Genomic DNA, 24031 nt, shown 5'->3' with positions numbered 1-24031 from the left:
TGTAGTGGGTTTGAAAGTGGGAGCACGGCCTGCATTTGAAGAGGGAAGATGGGGTGCGGCTCGCTTTCATCTCGATCGGACGAGCCTACTGCGAAAGACATTCGAGCATCCTGATGGGATGCATTGCGACAATACACCCATTTCTGAATGGCACTGCCACATAGTAGATTTTCGGTCACTAGGCAAGGATAGTAGTTTGGTGAGCATGCACTGCTTGCGGAAGCCCTTCCTTCGTCGCGAGCCCTCCAGTAGCAAATGAAGCTAACGCCATCTTTGGTGTAAGTGCACCTCTTTTCGTTGCAAAACATGTGGGTCCTGCCGTCAGCGGTAGTCTCGTAGCCTCCGAGCCTTTCCATAGCGACTTCATCAGGACATTCGATCAAGCTGCGACGCCACCTCTTGTTTCGTGACAACGTCAAGAAAACCCACTTCAGGCTTCGTTTGAGAGAAGTTTGGTACTTTGCCCTTTTACCGGTGCTTTACCTGTGTAAGCCCCTTGCAAGCTGAGTCGACTTCGAAGCAGCCGGATCAATGTCGGGGCACGCCCACTATGTTGCCGATGATGGCGAGACTCAGTCAGTCAGAGCGAAAGTACCACCCCTCTTGAAAAAGATAAAAGCGACTCGACATTTCAAGGCCCTTCACTGCTCGTATCCAGACTGACTTCTTCGCAACCACCGAGTGACATTCAACCTCACCATGCAGCTCCTCAAGACACTCCCTGCTTTCCTACTTGTCAGCATGACCTGCACCGTACGTATACAGATACCCCTCTCCCCAACTTTTCAGCTTATGTTGACTTTTCAACATCTTCAACTTCTCTATTTCGCATGTTCAGGCGAGTGTGGAGACCTCCCTCGGTCAAAGCAGGAGGGAATGCATCGCATCAACCACTAGTCTGGTTGACACGGCGTTTAAGAATGCTGAAACAGATGCTGTCATCTGCTATTCCGGCCCAAGTACTATCACGGAAAAAGGCCAATCCATAACGAATGTGGACCCGAATCACTACCACTACTCGGGTAGATACAAGTGCCCCGGCACCTTGTGAGTCTCGTTGCCAAGCTCTCGTCCTTCTTTGCCTTACTGTTCGTCATAGCTCCGATGCTGACTCGCTTTGTTCAATCTGCCTCGACACAGGATTGACTGTTTCTGGATGAAGGCTCCCAATGCCTGGAAAGGTCACGCGGATGGCGGTGACGACAACATCCACGCTCTGCTGACGAACAGGTGCACGTACGATCCATCGGCTGTCAGCGTCACTTGTACTTAGAGCCACCAATAGCCTTGATGCTTTCTTTCTTCAACTTTGCGATCGCAACCTGTGTGTCTGGAGCTGAGCTTCCCTGTAGCGTTTCTTTTCCCGTTCTAACCGCAACGTACCTTTATAGCATGCTGCCTTCCCAAGTTCGTCTCATCATTCGAAGTGACGGTGTCGGGACAAGATGTGCTTACCCTTTGCTGTACACGGTGCATTACGGTCTCTGAAACACGCTCAGAGGCTGGAAACTGTCACGCTTTGTCATGAGTTGCTACATGTTCGGCACACACACCCGCGTCCTCACTCATCCCAAGACAACGACTGAGAAGATGCTCGACATTGAGAAACGTACACGAATGGACATGCCCTAGGACGAAAGAAGGGAGTTGGACGCTACAGCGAAAACGAACAAAGTGGCATCCACGGCCAGCGGATGTCAGCGACTTCGTACGTGTTCCACTGATGTCAGGTCACCGCCGCTTCTACTTGGTGCAAGTGACGCTAACTTCTTGTCTGTTGTATGTGCACCTATTCGTCAAAATGGTGTAAATGTTGTCATACCCTCCATCCCCATCACCTTTCCAGAAGTTGGGAGCCTTCATCCAGAAACACTCGATCCTGTGGCGACGCAGAGCCGGATACAGAGCCAAAACGACATGTTAGCAATGGATGGTTTGGGGAACAGTGGAAAAGGAGACGTACCCGACGTTTTGGCACTTGTAGTACCCCATGTTTCCAAACACGCCAGAATACTTGTCGGTAAGATCTCGGTTGAGGTCGGTGGCCGTGTTGGTGCCATGATAGCAGATGACAGCATCTGCGTCACTTGGGGATTGGTGAGCGACCAGTCCAGTGGTTGATGCGATGCATTCCATCCTGCCTTGACGGAGCGAGGTCTCCACACTAGCCTGTACATGCGAAACCGAGGCGAGATAAAGAGGCATGAAGGGCAAAGAAATGTGAGCAAACTAGCGGGCTAGGGAGAGAGGAGCATCTCTGAACGTACCGCATAGGCCATACTGGAGAGTAGGAGAGGCACGGGAAGCAAGTTAAGGAGCTGCATGTTTTCGATTGTGAGTGTGGGAAGGTGGTTCGTTGGTGGAGAGGAAAGCTGCGAAAGTTCGGCCTTTTAGCCTTTTCAAAAGGCGGGGCCGGGATAGGTTCGCTTTGACTGCCTTGGTTATTCCAACAGGCCAGGGCGGTTAACCTTGTGCGGAAAGCCTGAAGCTCAGACTTGCGGTGACAAGTATGTGTGCCAAGCAGTTAGCGAAGCAATGCAACACAAGAGGCTAGGTACTCCACCGACCGTCTGGAACATGATGTTTGATGTGGGTCATCTACTGTTTCCGCTGGAAACAAAGCTTTGGTTCAAACTCGACTCCATCGACAGTGGAAGGCTGAGATGTGGGTGTGCCAGCTCAACCTCAGCCGTGAAGATGAGATTCGTGTCGTGTCGGTTCCAAGTTCTTGTGAAGGCGCTCCTTGCACCTCCTCCGAGCGTGTCTTACCTTACGTTCGAATCTGTTGCGTCATTGCGGCTTAGGTGCGTACACTGTTCATCGCCGAGGACCGTTGTCACAGTTTTGTTAGTGATGGTCACTAGTACTTGCTAACTCCATCCGCCCCCACTCTGTCTCTGATTCTCTAAGCCCTGTGGTCTTACGGTGTTGGCACATGCCCTTGGTTTCGGGCTTCATTACACTCCAACTTCTCCTGAGAGTTGGCTGCTCCCCTCACGTACGCCTTTGTTGGTGTTGACACAAATCCTTGCTCGCTTCTGGCTCACATGGTGCGTCTGTCACACAATGTGCAATTCTCAAGTCGGAACCAGGCCCTCGTTCATGTGTTGACACCGCAAACTCAAAAAGATCCCTGCATTTGTCGCCAAAACGACATCAGAGAAACATTCCAGACAGTGTGCCATCACGCAATCATATAATTTTCCTCTGATCCTCCTGCACCGCTATTGTCGAGCTTCAATCACACGAATAACACACGAAGCAGTGCCACCGGGTTTTCATCTCACAGATGAAGCGTTGCCCGCCAAGGGTGTCTCCACCAGTGGGTCCTCAGAGGAGCAACGATAGAGACCCACATTATCACGCAGAGAAATCAAATGAAGGCGCTGGCCGGAGCGAGCTGTCTCTAGTTGCCTCTTAACTGCAAGTGCCTTTCGAAGACTCCCTTTTCACCGTCTCCTTCTTCTCTGTCGTTGCCTGTACCATCTTCCTCGCTTCCTACGATTTTAGAAGACAACAAACGCATAATGAGAGTTGAAATCTCGCTCAACATGACCAAGCTGCTCGCGGTGTTGCTGGTGGTCATGCCTTTCGTGCTCGCCATTGAGATGTCGCAGTCGAGTGAGCTGCGCCATCAGATTCCTCGTATGATGCGGTACGTTTCTTCCTCTCCCCTCTCTTTTCGTACCGCTCCATCCCGCTAAATTCTTGTTGACTGACACAATCTCTCGCTCCTTTCGTGACCAGCAGCCAGCGACGCAGTGTCGCCTCGTGGCTGACGCACATCTCGTCCAAGGCTTCCGACTGGGTGTTTGGCTCGGTGCCCAACCCAGTCAGCGACCCCAAGAGCATCCCCAAGTCCGAAGTGAGCGGCGTGGCGGTGCTGCCCCAGATGCCGTACCCGTACGCTACGGGCATGATCCCGCGTCTGGCCAGCGAGACGCTCAGCGGCAACGGCCTCCCCGGCGGCTGGATGTGCACGCATGTTTCTCCGCCAGCCGGAGAGGATGAAGATGACTATGATGACGACGGTAGGGCCGGTGTAGGTGCCCGGGGTCTGCAGCCAGGTAGTCAGGGCGGCGCTGCTGGTGGACTCGGTGGAGGTGCTGGAGGAGGTCTCGCTGGAGGTGCCGGTATTTTCGGTGGTGGCTTCGGCGGCGGCACTGGAGTTGGCGTTGGCACCGGTCCCGGAGGTGGTGGCAACGGTCATGGATATGCTGGAGCTGCTGGCGCTGGGGGTGGTGCCGGATATGGTGGCGTACCTGGCGCTGGTGGAGGCTACGTAGGTGGTCTGCAGGGTAGTGGTAACGGTGGTGGTGTAGGTACGGGTGTTGGTCCTGATGTCGGTGGAGGAATGGAATCTGGACTCGGTGCCGGTGCTGGCATGGGTGGTGGCGTAGGTGCTGGAAATGATATGGGTCTGGGTGCTGGCGGAGGAGGTGCTGGCGGCTTCGTTGGAGGCGGCGGTACTGCTGTCGGCACTGGAGTCGGTGCCGGTCTTGGCGCAGGTGCCAGCACTGGACTTGGAGGTGCTGGCACTCCCAACCCCCAAGTCGGTTACATCCGCTACAACGGCCAACTGATGACGATCGACCAGTACCAGCAAGCGCTCGCCGCCGCCTCCTCCGGCGGTACCCCTTCGCCCGCAGGCCTCTCTCGTCGCGACATCTACCAGCCCGACACCTCGGCCGTTTTTCTCAACACCTTCAAGCACAAGCGTCAAGCCGCCGAGTCCAGCAGCCCCGGAGGCAATGCGGACGAAGGAGCAGAAGCCAAGAACAGGAAGCAGCCCGCCAAGGTGCTCATGTGCATCAATGGCGATCCCGCCGTGCCGCCGATCAAGTTCGACACGATGTCGGGTTTGCGCATCCGAGATCCCGCTGCTCAGCAGGATGGCGTCGTCGAGATTACGAATCTTCCCAACTACCAGATGCCTTGGATGGCATTTTTGCCCACCGCGGACATGTGGAACGAGCAGCAGCAACTCATGATAGCCCAGGAGAAAGTGATTGAGAACAACATGACCACCGGCCCTCCTCCCCAGCGCTAGACGATATCTCACTTTCTTTCGTGAGAAGCAAAAGACTTGACATGCTTGGTGCACTTCAGCCTTGCTTTTCCTTTGTCTCCTTGCCGTAATCTCGCCCTTGTTCGCCGTTCTTGCCTCTTGCGTCCGCTCCTTTTTCTTTCACGCTTCGTGTACGTAGAATCTTGCTTCATCAACCTGATGGCTCCCAATCGAATGTGGCCCCCTCCTCCATCCGCTGTGTAGTCGGGATGACGACATCTTTAGCGTGTGAGGCTCTGACGTGCGCTGAACTATGGCAAATAACAGCCATTGAGGTCGAGAAGCGATGCAAGTGGACGGCATGTAACTAAGGCGCTGATCGAGACAGCGGATCGGTTTGGTCAAGATTCGGTCGAAGTGGCGCGGGTCGGCCTTAAAGGGTCCGTAGCCGGCGTAAAAGGATGCTCTGAAGGGCGACAAGGTTGGGGCTTGGACGTTGGCATGCGCTAGGTGAAGTAGAACGGCTGGTAGTAGGGTCGGCGAGGTGGAAGGTCAAGAGGTGTCAAGGTTTGCTATGCGGTAACTGACGTGAGGCCGGAAACCATCATCGCAAAAAACCTTTTTCGACCATTACTCCTCCATTTTCTGGTCGATCTTGTTCGAAATTTGACGAGGGGATTCCCCTCGCTCTTCCGCGTTCGTGGGTCCCAAAAAATGGCCAAAAATCTCAAAAAAGTGCTTCAACCCGGAATCGAACCGGGGGCTCACCCGAAGTATTGAATACGGACTTCTGTGAAGGGCGTGATTTAACCGTTAATCGATTGAAGCTGCTAATGTTGCTTGATGTCTCAGCAGGCTTGGCATGTGTATATATACCGATTATTTCATTCAAACAATGCGAGTTTGTCGGTCATGGCTCGCTCCTGTCTCTGCCATAGCTCTGTTCATAGAGGGATCGAGCTCAAGAGGCGCTTCACTTGTTTTCACGCAATGCTGCACCTCGTCACCCGGTGCAGGCCTTTGCAGATGTAAAGTAAGGATGCAGCGGTGGAAAAAGTGTGAAAAGTGGGTGTATTGTCAAGAACGCGGACAGCTGTAGATACAGTACACATAACAAGCTCTCGTGACTTGAGGGTAGTCACCAAGATCAACTAATGACGTAGTTATCAGCACTCAACACCGACTGCTGGGAGAACGGCGTAGGCGCACTGGTGTCGGCCAAAACCACATCGGCAACCGACACGTTGGTGAGCGTCTTTTCGCAGACAAAGTCGACCACGACCGGGAAAAACACTTCGACATTCTCGGCGCCTTCGGTGACGCTGAACTCGAAGCTGCCGGACTTGTTGGCGGAGCCAATACTCTCGAGACTCCACTCGAGGTTGTTGGTCTCGTCGTTGACTGCCCACGAGCCATCGGGGCATTCGACCGAGGGCACGGCACCGTCCGGCAGCGGGATGGCGATGATGACACTGCGCAGCTCGCCCAGCTCCTCATTCTCGAGCTCGTACTCGATGATAACGTCGCAGCCGCCCTCGCCGTTGGGCGAAGGCCAGCAGTTGATCGAGAGCGGCAACGCTGTTTCGTCCTTGGTGACCATGCGCCAGCGCAAGACGCCCAACGACTGGTTGACGGGGAACGGCTTCCTCGCGTCTCGTGGAGCGATGATGCGGTCGGACGACCAGGCGGCCTTGTCGACCTGCGGGTTGGTCTTGAACTGGAGATCGCCCGCAGAGAGCACGAGATTGTTGGCTTCCGGTGGGGCGAGTTGCACGCGGACTTTGGCGAGGGCCGGGTCGGTGATCTTGAGCAAAAGATCACCCTTGATCTCGAGCGATTCGAGGCCGCCATCGCGGTTGCCCGTGATGGAGATGCGCTCCTTGATGACGACGTGTACGGGCTCTTGGTGGACGGGATCGAGCAGATCCAGCGGGTCGATAGCAGCCGTCGCTGTTGGTGCGGCTCGAGCTGCAGGAGCACCGGCGGCAGCAGCAGCGAGCGAGGCGGAAGCGGCGTTGGCAGCAGCGGTGAGCTCTTCATCCGCAGCGGCGGCAGCAGCGGCCAGATCGCCACCCATGGCGCCAAGCAGATCAGCACCCTTCGACTTTTTACCGAGCTGCATGCCTTTACCCTTGAACGGCTTGGCGGCAGGTGTGGAGCTGGACGAGAAGCCGGTCTGGACGGGCGCTTGTGTAGGTGGTGGCTCGAAGCGTTGCTGCTGCCCGGAGCCGAAACCCCCCGAGGAGCCGAACCCACCCGAGTTGCCTCCCATCTGTCCGCGACGAGCGGCGTCTCTGCGCTGCATCTCGAGCTGCTTGGCACGACGCTTGAGCTCCTCCTTGGCCTCCATCTCCTTGTTCCTCTCGATGATTTCTTGGATCTTTTCCTCGTGCGACTCCATTTCGAGGATGGACCTGACCTGAGTCAAGTTGACGTTCTCCCTATAGCCAAGCGAGACAATCTCGTCAAAGGCGCCGAGGAGCTCAAAGCTGTAGCGCAACACGGAGCTCTCGTCGAGCGATCTGCAAATGTCGGAGGTGACACGGGCAAAAAGGTGCAGCGTGTCAATGTCCTGGAGGATGTTGGAGTTTTTATTGGTAATGAGGATCATGTAGAGATCCTCGAGCGGCTGGTAGACGAAGCGGACGGCATCGGTCTCGACCGAGGTGTGTTGGGAACCGGCAGAGATGAGCTTGGGGAACGAGGCGAGCAGACCTTCGATGCGCGATCTTGGCATGTCGCGGAACTGACGGCTGATGACGGGCTTGCCGCCCCGTGTAGAGACGGAAGCAGCGAGGATAACCATGCTTGCTGGATGCTATGCTGGTCGATGCGCGGTTGAGATGCGGCGACGGACGTGGACTCGCCTAGCAGCGGCAATGAAGGTCGGTCGGTGACAGGCCGCAGCAACCACAGTTCAAGCTCAGTGAAAGGGTGGGTAGGAGTGCAAGCGGACGCAGCTGGTCAAGCGCGTGTACTGGGTACGTGCGAGAGGTGTTGAAGCGGGGGAGAGGGAGGAATGGTGGTGACGAGACGAGGGTGCAGTTGAGAAGATCTCAATGGCTGACCGAGGCGCGGTGTTGTGTGTGTCTCGAGCTAGACACGCGGGAACCACTTCTCCAGGCCGAATCGCAGTCTGCGAATCTCAGCTCAAAAGAAGCAGCTGGTTCGAGCGCAGAGGCCAAGCAGGCTCCACGTCCTTTCTTCGCTGTCACAGCCTAGCGCGTTCGCTGCACCTAACATCGCCAAAGTTGCTCGAAAATTCACAGTCGTGTTGAATCTGAGATGGCCAAATTGATCGGCTGGCGAGAAATGCGAACTAGTACCGTGCGATAGGAACTTTGCTGCTTTCGAGTGGATTTGAAATCCGAGCTGACGGAGCGACGGGAGAGTCAGGGACGGAAGAGGAAAGTAAATTCTGCCGGTCTGCTGTTGCCAAGTTTCAAACAAAGATGTGGAATTTCGCGTGGTCTCGGTGCGTCGTCGCTTCCGATGCCTTGTCGTCGAGTTGCTTTGAAATTTGGCAAGGCAGCAGCATGCGATGTCTGGTCGAGAGCAGAGGTAGAGAGATCATCGCTTTGATCCACGCTTTGCCAATCCGCTGCTTCTTCTCGAGACGACGTGAATTTGTGATTTGCTTGCAACACAAGCTTCGTTGTTATCACGCTTCACCACCATCCACGTTTTCGCTTCGCTTCATCCGCAACCCCCTTCGTCATCACATCCTTTCGCCATGTCCTTCCTCACCGGAGCCATCCGCACCGCCGCCGTCAGCACCTCGGCTCGTGCCACCCTCCTCGGCCGTGTCGCCCCTGTTGCTGTCGCTCAGCAGGGTAAGTTTTTAAGAAGCCTTCGCGCGCTTTTTTCATTTCGCTTTCGTCTTCCGATCAGGTCTTTAGCATCGCCTCGTTCCGATACGAGCGCAGTGCTCGGTCCGCTTTCCGAGCGCCATGCTCCGCGTTCGCAAATCGAAGTATTGCGGTCAGAAGCAGCAGCAGTGGTAGTAGTAGCAGGAACAACATCGACAGAAACAGTAGCAGCGCATCAGTACGAGCAACAACAGCGGACCCACGAATATACGACTGAGGGAGCTTCCGACATCTTGGGCCAAAAACACTGTCGCGACTTTGCTCAAAGCTCAGCACAACGCAATAGCCTCGTGCTGCCTTCGATTTACTCAGGAGCCCAATCATGTCGACAGCTCGGGAGAAACATCGAATCGATTGTGTCCTCCTATAGGATGGTTCTGCCTCAGAGCATGTCAGAGCCCAGCGACGGGCGTGCAACCGCACCATCCGATGAAAGGGCCGTGCGTCACCCATCCGGTCTTGTCCAGTCCGTCAGATAAGTCCGCAGCATGTCGTGTGACTATTGCCCAGCCACGTTCAGCGCACTCGACCGTCCTCTAGACACGATGGAATCACGCTGCTCGCTGCCGCCAATGTCCAGCCAAATTGCAGCACCCTCGACACGTTCCTATCGACGACCGGATCGACTCAACCCTGTTCGACCAGCCTCCACCTTGCAAGCCTTGACATCTACCCTGCTGCTTCTTACTGTTATGACCATGACTGTTCCTACGCTGCTCGTCCCTGTCTGCTCTTGGGCTTTGGATCGCGAACGACCTGATCGGACAGACGAAGCGGTACTCTACGCTAAAATGCATCTCTCGCTAACCTCTGCTTTTATGATTTCCACTTGTACAGTCCGTGGCTACGCCGCACACCAGGAGGAGGAGTCGTTTGACGCCTTCAACACACGCTACGTTGGATTCTTCGACGCGGTCGAGGACCTGTTCGAGTTGCAGCGCGGCCTCAACAACTGCTTTGCCTACGACCTGGTGCCCTCACCTGAGGTGATCGAGTCGGCCCTGCGCGCCAGCCGACGCGTCAACGACTACTCGACCGCCGTCCGCATCTTCGAGGGCATCAAGCAGAAGGTCGAGAACGAGAACCAATACAAGCAGTACGTCGACGCCCTCAAAGGCGTCCGTGAAGAACTGGGAATCCAGCTCAAGGAGGAGCTCTACTCCGCATAAGCGCGCAGCAAGGCTTGCCCCCCTCCAACCCCTTCACAGTCGGTTTGACTTTGTCAGATGCAGATGCAGTAGCCCACACGCAGACGCAATGCAACACCTTTCTCAGAGCTTGAGTATTGGCTGTTGGTGTGAAGACACGATGTGTGTGAGAGAGAGATCGATTGTTCCTACGTTGCCAGTGTTCCATCAAGCTAAGTTAGTCTCGAGCGGTCGCACTGACCGTGCACAGTCGCGCACAAACAAGAAATATGAGCAGAAGAAAGAATGGCAGATCAAAGTAGCCAGCATTTCCCACCGACATGAAAAGTTGTCGGGAGGAGCAGTAGATCGATTGCAATGAGAGGCCGGGCAACCGGCTGAAGGGGGGGAAGGCAAAGTGCTACAGCTGAACGGGTCACACCCCCCAGCGCCTCAACGCTTCCAGCTAGAATCTCTGTCGTCTTCATATTCCTCATCTCCGGTTGCTGCAGCCTGTCCGCCGCCCTCCGCGCTAGACCCAGTGTCGCCCGTTGTAGCCGCCGCCGTTCCAGTCGCAGCCACAGCCGCAGCCGCTGGAGCAGCGGCAGGGGCCGGCTGGATCCACGACAGCTTTACAGACCCGACCTCCGGGATCTCTGCGCCGCCCCTCAATGCCTGTTCCGCGCTGGTCCTCGCCTTGTAGACCACCGTAGCCGTAGCCGCGTCAAACGCCTCGAGCTCGCCAAAGCTGGCGAAATGCTGTTTGACCTTGTCGGCTTCCACGCCCTCGGGCAGGTCGTCGATCTTGAGCTTGGTGGTGCGGTTGTCGATGCGGAACGATCGGTTGGGGCCCATGGCTGCACCCCCTCGCGGTGCGTATGCGTTGTAGCCGCCCCGGCCGCGCGGAATGTAGCCGCCCCGTCCCCTGCCTCGCGAGTTGAAGCCATACGATGCTGGCCCCGCTGCTGCGCCGTCAATCCCCAGAGACGCCGCTTCGGCTTTGAGCGACTCGAGCTTCTTCTTGAGCTCTTCGGTCGTCGACGAGGGAGACGAGCCCTGGGAGTGCAGGTCGAGCTCGCGGTCCAGCTGCTCATTCTCCCGCTTCTCCTTCTCCGCTTTCCAGTTGCCTGCGTCTGCACCGGCTGCTGCGGTGGAAGGAGGTGCCTCCCTGGGTGCAGCTTGCAGCGCCTCGACAGCGGCCTTGACGGCTTCGGTTGAAGCTTTGATCTCGTCACCGAGCTTCTTGAGCTGCGTCATGGTCTGCTTCTTATCCTCGGGTGTCAGGTCCTTGTCGCCGAATTTGGCGATGAGGCTTTTCTGCTCGGCCAACTGCGCATCAAGTGCAGCTTGCTTGGTTCGCTGATCGTCGAGCAGCTTCTTGCGCTCTTCCGACATTGCGCCAGCAGCTCCAGAAGCGCCTCCTGGATTGCTGCCTCCAGCGACAGGCGGGCGGGCATGGTAAACGTTCGACATCTTGCCGGGTACAAAAATATTTCTGGGTGTCGCTGCAGCCGACGTAGGTGGTCGTGGTGTAAGCGAGGACCCAGCAGCCGGTCCACCTGCAGCCTCATCAAGACGCTGGAAGTAAACTTTGACGAAACGGTTGCCGAAAATGACGTCGGGGCTCTCGTGGGCCGTTTTGGCCTCAGAAGGCTGCGAGTAGCTGACGAGCGCCTTGGATCCAGGCTTGTCGATGCTGATGTTGGTGATGGTACCAAACTTTTTGAAGTACTCGTTGACCTTGATGAGGTCGAGGCTGTCTGCGGGTACGTTCTCGATGACCAGGGTGGTATTGGATCGCCGCGAAGATTGGAAGGTACCAGGCGGGCCTCCTCCGCGTCCACGTCCACGTCCGCTCCCTGCGCCGCCTCGTCCTCCGGGACCCATGCCACCGCTGAATGGACCTCCTTGGTGGTTTGCAAAGGGAACAGCGTCGAGCCCTTGTGGCGGTGGTGGCACTTGCCCGCCCATGCGGTTGGCCAAGTTCTGTGGATCGCCGTTCATGGAGGAAGGCGCGCCAGGAGCTGCATTGTTGGAGGGCATGCCCGGTGCAGGTCCCATGCTGGGATGCCAGCCTTGTGGAGGCGCGCCGAAAGGAGGAAACATCATAGGTGGACCGTGCATGCCGTTGGGACCTCCGGGCGCCATCATGTGGAAAGGCGGTTGCTGGTGCTGCTGAGGATGGTTGCGTGCGTTTGCGTTGCTCGGCTGCATGTCCGCCGAATGCTCAAACTTGCAGCCGGCACCACGAGGGCAAAAGCCCTTGTTGTGGTAGTCTCGGCAGAGCTGTTTGGGTCGAGAATCTCGACGTCCACCTTCATTCTGCGATCCGTTGGCGTCGGAGGCGGCAGAGTTGGTGGCTCGCTCCCTTGAGTCGCGCTCACGGGCTCGACCTGCTCGCGAATCGTCGGATCCAGGAGTGGCGTTGGTGTCCTGCAATCGGCGGGTCTGTCTAGGTGGAGAACGGGTAGAGTCGTGGGCAGCAGCGTCGTCGTCGTCATGATCGGCTCTTCGCTTTCTGGAACCTAGCGAGGTGTCCGCGGCAGTGTCGGATGTGGATGCCAGCGTGTGAGCGTCGTTGGATGGATCAGTGGTGGCAGCGGCAGCTTGGTGGTGGTGGGATTCTGATGTTGGGAGGTATGCCTTGTCAGCTATCGCCTGGAAAGTCTTTGCAACGAAAGGTTGGGTCTCGGCGGCCAAGAAGTCTTCGAGCTGTTCTGTGAGCAGAGTCTGCAGCTCTGCTTCTGGGCCTTCATGCTTGAGCAGAGCGAGGACGTAGTCGGCAAGCACCTCCGGGTCGGCATCGCATATTGGGCCAAGCTCAGAGGTGAGCCACGACTTGAGATCGTCGGTATGCGCTTCGTCGAACAGCATCGCTATAGACTCGAGCCCTTACAGATGGGCTGTCGAGGAAGGTGTCGGGGGCAGTGGTCTAAGAAAATGTCCTAGTGTGCGAGAACAGGGTGATAAATGCTGAGTTGTGGATGCGAGGGTGCAATGGCCGCCCTTGTGTCCTGCTGGAAGCGTACTTGCGACCGAGTGATCCTTTCGATGAGCACTCGTGGTTTCACTTGAATGCAAGTATGGGATCGAAGATGGGTGGATGCGGGTGGTGTGACGAGAGTAAAGTGTCGAACGATGACGAGAAGCGGTTTAGTTGATGAACACGACTCGACCTGGCTCGACAAAATGACGCAGTCGATGGAAGAAAGCGCGTTTCCGTCTTGAACTTCTCGAAAAATGATGCACGAGACACACAGAAAGACAGCTAGACACACCGCATGCAAGCCCAACAGATCAAGCCATCCATCCATCCACAGGAAAAATAATATCGGATTTGTGCGATCACAAAGCGGGCACAACGGTAAGAACAAGCCTCCACCTTGTGTTAGAGCATGGCACTTCAATCAGAGCGCTGTAACCGCAACCACGATCTTGCTTGCTTCCGTCGTCTCTGAGGACCACCTTTTTTCTGGGTACGTGGTCATTGCGAGCTGAACAGCGCTGAATTGGTGGTGAAGACAAGGACTGGACTTCAGAGAGTGTAGAAAACGTCGAGAAAGGTCTTGTCGAGCGAGCTCTACTGCATGAGGCAAAGACCCCTCAACACGAAGCTCGCAATTGCCATCGCCGATGCTACCGATTTTGACAGCCAAAAAGCCCGACACGAAGCCACCTACAGCCTAACAGAAGCCTAATCGCAAAAATAAACAGAGATAGGTCACGAGAACTTAGACCTGTGTCACGTGCAGAGCTATACTTTTATGATATTTCAGCTGACCTCATTACGAAAACTTGTAGCTCCAATTCAAATTTTCAGTTGAACTGGCCGTCGAATTGGCTGAAAGTCGCCTTCACTGAGCTGGGAAGGTACAATCGGATCCAACTGGCTGGGCAGTACAGTCTCGGTGTCGCTCACATCGCATTCCTAGCTGAGAGAGGGCTCAAAGGGCGGCCGTTGAGTTCGGTGCTGCCGCCGCGAACCAGAGTTGCAAGTTCGAGAGAAGCTTTGGAGCAAGTGAAGCGAGCCAGTGGCAGACAGGCAGGCAGGCCAAAGCTGTCGTCGGTCAGTGAGGTGCGCCTTTGCAGCGTGTGGTGATTGATTGCCATTCGAGATCGTTCCTCGCCATCCTTCCCGCTTCTACCTACGACCACCCTTTTCCCCCTCTCCGTCGACAAATAACGTAAGTCTTCTGCAAACACTTCTTGATCGCATCAGCACCAAGGCACCAGTAGCACCAGCAGCAGCCGCATCCAAATTCCCATCAAACTCAAACTTGCCAGTTCGAATACCAACCTTCAGCCAGCCGCAGCCGTAAGCACCGCTGTAAGCATCCAACTACCATCACACTCGCCGCATCTCAACATCAGCATCAGCAACGTACGTCTTCTCCACATCTACATCGAACAATGCAAATTGGGTGGATCAGGAGCGACAATGCGCCTTGCAGAGGATTCGGATTGTAGGACGGAGACATCGAGTTGAAGCTGGACAGCGCGGCAGAGAAGCGTCGATGACTATGGGTAATGCATTGTACCATCGTGTCATAGCCCACTAGACGAGCATCTCGTCGTTGCTCTCTCTCTCTGTCGTCGTCAGCTCCGGATTGGAAAGGCAAGAGAACACCCAGCTCAGTCCTGTCGATCATGGACTCTCTTCTAGATGGACGGATCCACCCATGTACACCAACCCGACCTGTGCTTACTCTTGGCCCGCTCATTGCTGTCTCTACGCCAACGCTGATGCGATCAAACTCGAATTTCCGATGTGCACCCATCACACGAATTGTCTCACTGACCCTCTTGTTTCCGACATACCACCACCATCCCTCACAACTCAAACTACAGTCCTCAAGATGACTCGCCTCACTGAGTACATGGTGATTGGACGCCACCTTCCCACCGAGAAGGAGCCCTCTCCCAAGCTCTACCGCATGAGGATCTTCGCCGTCAACAAGTCGGTCGCCGAGTCTCGTTTCTGGTACTTCGTTCGTCAGCTCCGAAAGATGAAGAAGGCCACCGGTGAGATTGTTGCTATGCACGCCGTAAGTATTTCGCGTCCACAGGGAAAGAACAGAATATGCATCGCGTCAAAGGTCGGATGGTCGAAAGCAGGATACATGCAAAGCAAAGAAAAGGGAAGGCAACGACCTCGCAACGACGAGGCATGGAACAACGTTCGGCATTTAGGTGCACAGATGCCGTCCGGCATGTACACAGGATTGGACAGCGGAGATGTCAACATAGCTGGACAGCCTTGGCCGTATTGCAGGATGGCAAGTCGCAACGGATGCAGAGCTTCGACACCATTGGGACACACTGCAAGGCACAAGGCAGGAGAAAAGGGATTGCATGTTTGGCTCGAAAAGAGACAAGGACCAGCGATACACGACGCGATGCATTTTGGCTTGGTCTTGGCCCTCGTACACACTTGCGCGTCACAGACACCAAACAGAGATACTGACATGCACCTTGTTCTTCTCCCTCTCCAGGTCCACGAGAAGAAGCCTCTCAAGGTCAAGAACTTCGCCGTCTGGCTGCGATACAACTCGCGATCGGGCACTCACAACATGTACAAGGAGTTCCGTGCTCTTTCGCGTGCCGAGGCCGCCGAGTCGCTGTACCAGGACATGGCCGCCCGCCACCGTGCCCGTTTCGCCTCGATCCACATTCTCAAGATTGCCGAGATCGAGAAGAGCGAGGACGTCAAGCGCCCTTACATCAAGCAGCTCATGGCTCCCGGTCTCAAGTTCCCGCTCCCCCACCGTCGCCCCCGTCACGTCGGCACCTTCGCCGGCCAGCGCCCCAACACCTTCTACTAATCGCATTCGTCGCTTTCTGCAAACAACTCTTTTTGTACTATTCCGTGTTGGGGTGGACTATAGGCTCCGGATGGCTACTTAAGCTTGGGGAGCTGGTCTGCTCGACACTTGATCATCACATCGCACACACACACACACCCATACACACACACACCCATACACACACACATGCACGCTGTAGTCTGACGACTCTGCGTGTACACATACATTTCCGCGCCCTGCTTTGCGTTTTTGTCGTAGCGGGGTGACAACCCAAAATCTCTGATTGGCAATTCTCATTTGCTTTCGACCTGTTGTGTTTCTTTGTTCTGCAGCCATGTTGTGTGTGTATTGGAAATGGGTCTGAAAGGCGGATATCATTTGCAGGAGGGGGAGATGGGTATGTTGAGTAGTATACAGTGACTAGAGGCGTCGGAGGCCCCGTTTGGGAGCGGTGGTCGCGACAGGTGGTTTGGACGCTTTGAGTGTGGATGCTGCGAAGAGGTGTTTGGCTGCGGGTGTCGCGGATGCCGAGCAGGGCGTTGGCAGGGTCGTCGGTGCTTTCAGCTGCTGTGGTGCTTCTGTCGACTTGAACCGCGCCTCTTCAAAACAGGCGGGCCTCTTTGCGGCATGCACGCTGGTCCAAAGCCGTGCTGTCTCGGCATAGCTCTCCCAGTCCTCCTGCATCAGCCGCGACGCCTCGGCGTCCAACGCGCTGTCTGCATTCGGCTCGATCAACAGGCACTTGATCGTGGTGAGGATGCGCTCGACGCCATACTCGCGCTTCCAGTCCTTCTTTAAACTGGACACGCAGATCTCGCCGGCCTTGGACACGTTCGGGTGGAAGATGGGCGTGGCAAATCGACAGCGCGGCGGATTGGCGGGGAAGTCGATGTCGGTAAAGTCAAACGTGATGCGGAAAAAGCCCGAAGCGTACGGGGTCCCCGACGGACCGCGGATCCAGCCGCTGAACGAGAGGATATCCGATTCAGAGAGCGAGACGCGGATGTCGTCCGAGGGGTTGCTAGCTAGATGCGTCAACTCCCGAAGCAGCGATTTGATCGTTGTTGGCGAGACCATCGCGAGAATGAGCAGGTTGCTGGTGTGTGTATGGTGTCCTGGCGTGAGTACTTGGCTGTTGATGTACTAGATCCACGCGAAAGAGTAGGGCTTATATCTTGATCCGCGAGCGACAGTAGGAGTGAGCTTGGGGCAGAGAGAGAGAGAGAGAGAGAGAGAGAGAGAGAGAGAGAGTAATGACGTAGACGAGGGAGTCGAGGCCATGCTTGGTATGAGGCGAGGTGAGGGGCCAGGTGTTGCTCTACTGTGTTGAACTTCTATACGAGCTGCTGCAGCAGCCGAGCTGAAATTTAGAGCTTTGTGACGCGAGCGGCATAGACATCTCGATTAGGTTGGAGCCTCTGTCCCGATTTGGAAGTAGATCGTTGACCTCGATTTTGAGGCCTTCATTTTACCACTGCTTTTCCCGTCCATCCCAGTGTCTTCCCCGCCAATGGACATTTATTTCCAAGAGCTCAAATCAGCACCTCGGCGCTTTTCGACAGCAGCGCAGGCAGGCCACAGCAGCAAGTGTCCGGGCGTGACCATCCGAGCACCGCTGAAATATTCTCTAGAGACGAGCTAGCGTCCTTCGCTTAAGCACACAGCACAGTCCCGAGATTTCATATCGGTTCACAAATGCAACCTGGTCGGAAAATCGGTTGGAAAAAAGGATCTGCGCCTGGAAACACTGCCTCAGCGACGGGAAAGAAGAGCAGAAGAGCAGCCGACAGAAGCGGTTCTCAGAGCAGCGGGTGTACGTACGAAGTAGTATTAGCACCGTATATAAGCTCTCACCACGGAACGAGCTGCCATCAGGGGTGCTCGAGACAGTGTGAAGGCTGTTTGCGTCGTTTGGAAGCGTCGCTTGTTCCTGTAGTAGAGAGCGAGCTCCGGAAAGAGACCTCCGTGGTCCGAAAGAGAAATGACGCGGAATTTCTCAGGTGGAGGGATGGACGGAAAAAAAGAGAAAAAAGAAAAAAGCAATTAAGACCAAGCCTCATACGTCGCACCAACACACACACGAATCACATGCATGCTCACAAACGCATGCTCACGCGGATCGTCACACCGGTTGCTTTGAGGAATCGCCTGCTTTGCCTCCGCACTCGGTCCCGCTCTGACGACAGGATCAATAGTGGCAGCAAGTTGATACTCGTTGTCGTCGTCGTTGCCGCTTCCCCTGACCCTATATTGAACACCGTGGCGGTTGCGGGCGCGGTTGGGTTATGCGTTGTCTGTCTCTATAGCTGCATGTCGGCGGAGGCGGCGGCGGCGGCAGCGGTGCGTCAATATGCTGTAATGTGACCCAGTCAGTGTTGCACTCCACAGGGGAGAATTAAAAATCTGAGAAAAAAACGAGAGAATTAATTGGCGCTCAGCCAGTTTTCAAACGACACACGCAGCCAATTCGGTCTGGCAGTCACTCATTCAGCACATCCGGACTGTGCTTGCCGAGTCGGATCCATCAATGCTCTCGGTCCTTTCAGCCTTGTCAATTACAGTCAAGTCAAGTCAAGTCAAGTCAAGCCTCGTCTCGACTCGGATCGGCTCTCCCTCTCTCCACCATCCTCTTCCATATCAGTTCGGCCTCGCCAACCCTGCTCTCGACCGCTTCGACCGCTTCGACGCTCGTTTCTTTCCAGCTGCTGGGTTTCAACTGTAGCCTTATTGGTCCGGTCATCGAATATAGACCACAACAAGAACACGTTTCCATCCTTGGTTCACCCAGTCACGGTCAAGGCGACAGCGGGCAGTGCCATCCAACCGTATTTCGACAGCTTGTCATTGCCGTTCTTGTATGGTATCAGTCAGGTACCCGGAGCCAACGCCCGCTGCAAAAGCATAAACTTCGATTTCATAAAAAACGTTGCCCCACCAATTCCACCATTGACATTCGCAGTTCAGGAACCCGCCAAAGGTACCCATCAAAACTGGACCCCTCCTTCTTGCCGGCAAGCGTGCCGCTCTCTCGACTCGTCCGCAAACGCGCTCGCCCTGGCTGTTCGCCGATGCTGTGCATCTGATCCCACAGCTCCTCTTCTCTCCTCTTTGCATCCAGCCATTTCCTCGTGAATATCTTGCTGGCAACTGCAACACCCTTTCCACCACGAACAGCTCCTGACTCCGTAGCTGGTCGTCAACCTCTGCAGCTCTCTTAAAAAGGTCGCACCCAATCATGGCCAGTATCTTTTCCAGTTGGATCGGCTCCAACAGACTCAACAACGCCGATGTCGAACAAGGCCCCAGCGATCCTGTAAGAGCACGAGCCTTGAGTTCCGGCTCCAACCCCATGGCGCCCATCGATCGCGCCACTTCCATGACGCCAAAGGCTCCCTTCCAGTTCAGCTCGCAAGTCGACCCCACCTTGGTCATGGCCCGCGACCATCACCGCGAGGCTTCCGAGGCCACACTCAACGGCCGTGCCAGCCAAATCGGCGAAGAAGAGCATGCTCACCACAAAGTACCACTACTCAAACCAAGCGCCAGCAGGCCAACCTCGGTGACCAACTCGCCCGTCCTCAGCCACGACCAACTCACCACGTTCAGCTCCACCTTGGGCGGCGTCGACAGCGAAGCTGCTTGGAGCGGCACCCCGTCCTCCGAAGCCGCACGCAGCTCAGTGCCAAGACGACGCAAGAAGATCGCGCCTCCGGAGCTGCTCGTCATTGTCAAGCCTCCACCGGGCAAGCAGGCCAATCCGCTCAACCTTCAGATTCAGCTGGTCATGCCACAACAGCTCCAGTCTCGTCGTGATGGTTCTCAACGCCGTTCATCTATGGACTCGTCTCATTCACCGGCCGATCTCGCTCCGGCACAAGGTCACGATCTGCGCAGGAGGGGCTCGATCGCCTCGAACCGCTCAGCTGGCTCTGAAGTCTCGAATTCCGGCTCGATTGCGTCTACAAGCTCAGGCCGCCGCGTCACACCTCTGTACAACCTCAACTTCCACCACATCTTGTCCACCACCGTCAGCGATGCAGGCACCGATCAAAAAGTGGCCAAGTACATCAAAAAGGGCATCGAGCTCGATGGATTCGGTATCCTCGAGCCCGCCGAGCTCATCATCGGTGTCAATGATCTGGCAACTCTTCAAAAGATGGCTGCAGCCGAAACTGGTTCTTCCACCGTGCAAGCTGGAAATGCAACCAACATCTCGCCCAGAAGCGAGACGATTTCGTCGGGTGGTGCCGCCGACGACCGTTCTGCCTTCTCGGCGCCTGCGCGCGATGCAACCAGCTCGACCGCCGCCTCTTCGACCACACATCCACCCACTTCGTTTGAAGCCATGACGCCGGAAGCTCGCGGTGTCGAGGCCAACCTAGGAGGAAAGTTGTTGGGCAAGTTCAAGCGCTTCTCGCTCGGCGTGCGCCCCAGCACCATTGCGGGAGCTGGCAGTTTGTTCGAACGCGAGGGGGCATCCACGCAGGACCGCACCAGGACCACGGCTCCGTCAGCGGCCACGTCCAGTCTCTTTCCGAACCGGGGTCTGGGCGGCGGCAGCAGCAGCGGCGAGACGCCACAAATGCAACCGGGCGCAGGTCTGGCCGACGGCAAAAAGACCGAAGGATACGTTTGGACCGTTCGAAAGTGGCATCGCAGGCCGCACGACAGCGCGTCCGCCAGGCCGCCATCGAGCCTGGCACCTCCGTCGCAGGATGCAGCGGGCAGCAATCCGGTTCTGACAAGCGTGTGGACGCGCTTCAACATGGTCAACCGCACCGGTGGCAACGAGCCACATCCACCGCCTTCGCAGATTCCTGTGCGCTTTGAGTGGTCGCGCAACTCGAAGAAGGTGTCAAGCCGTCAACGGGCGCAAGACGCTCAGGCGAGGCTTCGAGCCAGCATGTCGCTCAACGCTTCTGCCACCAGCATCGACCGTCAGCACACTACTGGAGGAGCAGGGGGCATGGAAGCGAGCCGAAGCAATGCGTCTCTGAACCGACAGTCTCATCTGGCGACTACCTCGTCGTCGGCACACTCGCTCGGGGTTGACGAGGCTGCCGCAATTCCGCCACGTTTGAGCACGGGTGATGCGGCTCGCACTGGCTCGCGTCCGTCGTCGTTCATCTCGGGCATTGGGCATCGTTCTCCGCGGCAGTCCGTCGATACTTCTGCTGCAGGTTCATCAGCTCCGCACGGCGACGACGATTCGGGCGACGATTCGGACCCAGAGGACAGCGAGACGCCCTGGAACTGTCATCTCGTGCTGGGTGCGACGACGCGCATCCCGCTGGGCACGCTGTCGCCCGCACCGCACCACCCGAAGCTGGTAGGTCAGCTGGCGGTGCCTTTCCCTCTACCGGACCTGAGCAGCACCAGGCTGGGCCCAGATGGGGCGGGGTTGACGAGGGAGGAGTTGAAGGACGTGATCATCGTCACGTGTTTGCATCTGGTGGTGCGCGAGAGTTTCGGTGGACTGGCGACGAGGAGAAGGAGTGCTGCCAGTGCGGATGTAGGCCCTGGGGCTGCAGCGGCGGCGGCCATGTTGAACGTGAATGGCTGGAGATTGGCGGGTGTTCCTAAGAAGCCGTAGCCTCAAGAGGAAGCAGCAGCGTATGCGTTGGGTTGGCGGCAGTTGGGCCGAAGTCTTAACCCTTTCTTGCACAAGCAGTGCGGCTTTGTTGCTGTAGTATTATCGTGTCACCACCTCTCTCAGGGTTATTGTTATCTACTCGATACTGTCATCAGTATGGAATCACATGTCTGGAAACTCTGTCAAGCCAAGCAGATCTTGTTCCGCAGCGTGAGTGTAACGTTGTGTTCAGATAGGAGTGGACACTTTTGTGTTTATGCCTCGCCAACAGCGGTTTGTCCATAAGGAACCTCCAACATCAAGAAGGTACTGTATAACTCAGTTGGTGTCTCGTGGTGAGGCGACTTTTTTTCTCCCTCCACAAGCAGCGGGAAATCGGGAGTCGGATTGGACTGGGAAATTTTAGGGTTCACGCTCGAGTGAGGTTGCCGTTCCCATTCTACCCCACTTGACCGTGACGGACGAACAGCCAACACTCTTCTCCTGCCGAGAGTGAAGATACGATACCCTGCAGACAGACGTACGGCTACGTACACAGATTGCGGCTTGACCATGGACGAGGCGGCGCTGCGGGCTATGATGCCTAGCGCGTTTGGCAGGCGTGGTGGTGGTGGTGGTGGCGGTGGAGGAGGAAAGAGGAAGGCTGGGTCTGCGGGGGACGGGTTGGCGGGGGGAGGGGTCGAGGAGAGCGATGGGCAGTCTACAGTCTTGGGGAAGAGTGCACAGGTCGAGGCGGAAGATGAGGATGATGGATTGACGGCGGAGGAGCGAGCGGCGAATAGAGAGGCAGAGGAGAAGGAGCGCGAGAGGCGGGAGCGAGGCCTAGCATCCGATGATGACGACGACGACGACTCCTCTAACGACTATGACGATGACTCTGCAGTCGGACCACCCGCGCCACCCGCGCACCCTTCGCCATCTCCATTATTGCCGCCCTCCTCGCTCCCGCCTACAACACACACCGCCTCGTTCACCAACACGCACACGAAGACGCTGTCCGCACTCGCCGTCGACGGCTCGGGCTCCCGCTTCGCCCTAGGCTCATACGACACGATGCTCTCGCTCTACGACTTTGGCGGGATGACGTCTGCGCTGCAACCATTCCGGCTGTTCGCACCCTGGGAGACATACCCGATCCTGGACCTCTCGTTCAACATGAACAGCACGCACCTGCTCGTCGTCAGCTCCACTGCCGAGGCCAAAGTGTTCACGCGCGATGGTGCCGAGCTCGGGACGTGCCGCAAAGGCGACCCGTACCTGCGCGATATGCGCCACACGCGCGGGCACGTCTCCGGGCTCACCTGCGGCCAATTCGCGCGCCACGACGCCAGCACGTTCTACACGGGCGGCTCGGACAGCACGATTCGCGTCTGGAACACGGATCGCATGCACGCGGGGCAGGAGGACGTGATTGTGCTCAAAAGCAGGTCGCGCGGCGGCCGCACCAAGGTCACCGCTCTGGAATGCGATACTGCGCACCGGCTGTGGGCCAGTGGCGAGGACGGCAGTTTGGGCATGTGGGATCTGAGGAGCAACCTGAACAGCAAGCCGCGCGGTAGTGTGCAGGCGGCGCACGATGCGGGGACGTGGACGAGCGCGATTGCGGTGGAGGCGGATCGAGTGGTGACGCGCGGAGGGGATGCGACGGTCAAGGTGTGGGATGTGAGGGCGTTGGGCAGGGGTGCAGTGGTGGAGAGGTGCGGGCTGCCGGGTGCAGGCGTGCATACGGGCCTGCTGTTGGACCCGTTTGCTGCGAGGGGAATCGTCACGGCCGTTGCTGACGCCAGCGATGCTGCGGGCAACAATGACGACGAACGGGCAGCCGAAACACGCGCCCAGGGTGGCGGCAGCGGCAGCATCGTCGTGCTCGACTCGCTCACGCTCGCCACCGTTTCGACCACGCGCTGCCCCAGCCTGCCCATCCGTCTGCACTGGTCGGCGCACACCAACCAGCTCTTCGCGACCCACCGCTCCGGCACCCTCTCGATTTTCTACCACCCGTCGCGCTCCACCAACGGCGTCCTCCTCCCACTGTCCCGCACGGCGCCCTCCTCGCTTTACACGGCGGCCTCTTCTCTGCCAGCGGGGGGCGCGGATTCCTACCCAGTGTCGACCGACGAGATGCGCGGCGCGCTGAGCGAGTCGGCCAAACGCCGCCGGCTCGCGCGCGACCGACAGAGCGCCCAGGCGACGCGCATGCCGCAGCCCCCGCTGCCCGGCCGCGGCGCCGGTGGCCGCATCGGCGCCAGTGCCACCCAGCACGTCGTCCAGAGCGTGTTCGGCGTCCCCCAGGACTTGCACGACGACCCGCGCGAGGCGCTCTTGAAGTACGCTACGCCGCCCAAACACGCCCAAGACGCCCAAGACGCCCAGCGCGAGCACGCCGACGAGCAGGACGAGTATACCAAGGCCTGGACCAAGACCCAGCCGAAAACGCTCTTCTCTGAGCATGTTGATGATTAACGAGGTCCTGCCATGTACAATCTAGTTCCCATAAATGCAACGAGGCTTTCTGTCACACACACACACACACACACACACACACACACACACACACACACACACACACACACACACACACACACACACACACACACACGCACACAGCAGCAGCGAACAGCAAGATGCAA

General features: G+C 56.9%; 10 protein-coding genes across 10 annotated transcripts; 6 read left to right on the top strand and 4 right to left on the bottom strand.

Annotated features, from left to right (window-relative positions):
• Positions 1–699: 699 nt before the first annotated feature.
• Positions 700–1273, top strand: EX895_004780 (uncharacterized protein; the record flags this gene model as incomplete). Its single annotated transcript, XM_029885374.1, has 3 exons — positions 700–753; positions 839–1047; positions 1141–1273. The coding sequence occupies 3 exons, from the start codon at positions 700–702 to the stop codon at positions 1271–1273; spliced, it is 396 nt and encodes a 131-aa protein (XP_029737940.1).
• A 470-nt stretch (positions 1274–1743) lies between these two features.
• On the bottom strand, positions 1744–2324 carry EX895_004779 (uncharacterized protein; the record flags this gene model as incomplete). Its single annotated transcript, XM_029885373.1, has 3 exons — positions 1744–1879; positions 1964–2169; positions 2268–2324. The coding sequence occupies 3 exons, from the start codon at positions 2322–2324 to the stop codon at positions 1744–1746; spliced, it is 399 nt and encodes a 132-aa protein (XP_029737939.1).
• Positions 2325–3527: 1203 nt separating this feature from the next.
• On the top strand, positions 3528–5050 carry EX895_004778 (uncharacterized protein; the record flags this gene model as incomplete). Its single annotated transcript, XM_029885372.1, has 2 exons — positions 3528–3655; positions 3748–5050. 2 exons carry the CDS (start codon positions 3528–3530, stop codon positions 5048–5050), a joined length of 1431 nt encoding a protein of 476 aa, XP_029737938.1.
• Positions 5051–6155: 1105 nt separating this feature from the next.
• Positions 6156–7814, bottom strand: EX895_004777 (uncharacterized protein; the record flags this gene model as incomplete). The annotated part of the gene is made up of 1 exon (XM_029885371.1): positions 6156–7814. The coding sequence occupies one exon, from the start codon at positions 7812–7814 to the stop codon at positions 6156–6158; it is 1659 nt and encodes a 552-aa protein (XP_029737937.1).
• A 927-nt stretch (positions 7815–8741) lies between these two features.
• Positions 8742–10046, top strand: EX895_004776 (uncharacterized protein; the record flags this gene model as incomplete). Its single annotated transcript, XM_029885370.1, has 2 exons — positions 8742–8841; positions 9715–10046. The coding sequence occupies 2 exons, from the start codon at positions 8742–8744 to the stop codon at positions 10044–10046; spliced, it is 432 nt and encodes a 143-aa protein (XP_029737936.1).
• A 411-nt stretch (positions 10047–10457) lies between these two features.
• Positions 10458–12878, bottom strand: EX895_004775 (uncharacterized protein; the record flags this gene model as incomplete). The annotated part of the gene is made up of 1 exon (XM_029885369.1): positions 10458–12878. One exon carries the CDS (start codon positions 12876–12878, stop codon positions 10458–10460), a length of 2421 nt encoding a protein of 806 aa, XP_029737935.1.
• A 1982-nt stretch (positions 12879–14860) lies between these two features.
• EX895_004774 (uncharacterized protein) lies at positions 14861–15826 on the top strand (the record flags this gene model as incomplete). Its single annotated transcript, XM_029885368.1, has 2 exons — positions 14861–15049; positions 15497–15826. The coding sequence occupies 2 exons, from the start codon at positions 14861–14863 to the stop codon at positions 15824–15826; spliced, it is 519 nt and encodes a 172-aa protein (XP_029737934.1).
• A 402-nt stretch (positions 15827–16228) lies between these two features.
• Positions 16229–16885, bottom strand: EX895_004773 (uncharacterized protein; the record flags this gene model as incomplete). The annotated part of the gene is made up of 1 exon (XM_029885367.1): positions 16229–16885. The coding sequence occupies one exon, from the start codon at positions 16883–16885 to the stop codon at positions 16229–16231; it is 657 nt and encodes a 218-aa protein (XP_029737933.1).
• Positions 16886–19043: 2158 nt separating this feature from the next.
• Positions 19044–21401, top strand: EX895_004772 (uncharacterized protein; the record flags this gene model as incomplete). The annotated part of the gene is made up of 1 exon (XM_029885366.1): positions 19044–21401. One exon carries the CDS (start codon positions 19044–19046, stop codon positions 21399–21401), a length of 2358 nt encoding a protein of 785 aa, XP_029737932.1.
• A 552-nt stretch (positions 21402–21953) lies between these two features.
• On the top strand, positions 21954–23864 carry EX895_004771 (uncharacterized protein; the record flags this gene model as incomplete). Its single annotated transcript, XM_029885365.1, has 1 exon — positions 21954–23864. The coding sequence occupies one exon, from the start codon at positions 21954–21956 to the stop codon at positions 23862–23864; it is 1911 nt and encodes a 636-aa protein (XP_029737931.1).
• Positions 23865–24031: the final 167 nt, after the last annotated feature.

Source organism: Sporisorium graminicola, chromosome SGRAM_5 (assembly GCF_005498985.1).
Source record: "Sporisorium graminicola strain CBS 10092 chromosome SGRAM_5, whole genome shotgun sequence".
NCBI classification, from domain to species: domain Eukaryota; kingdom Fungi; phylum Basidiomycota; class Ustilaginomycetes; order Ustilaginales; family Ustilaginaceae; genus Sporisorium; species Sporisorium graminicola.
Note: the sequence above shows the minus strand (reverse complement) of the source record. Positions and strands in the feature narration are given on the sequence as shown.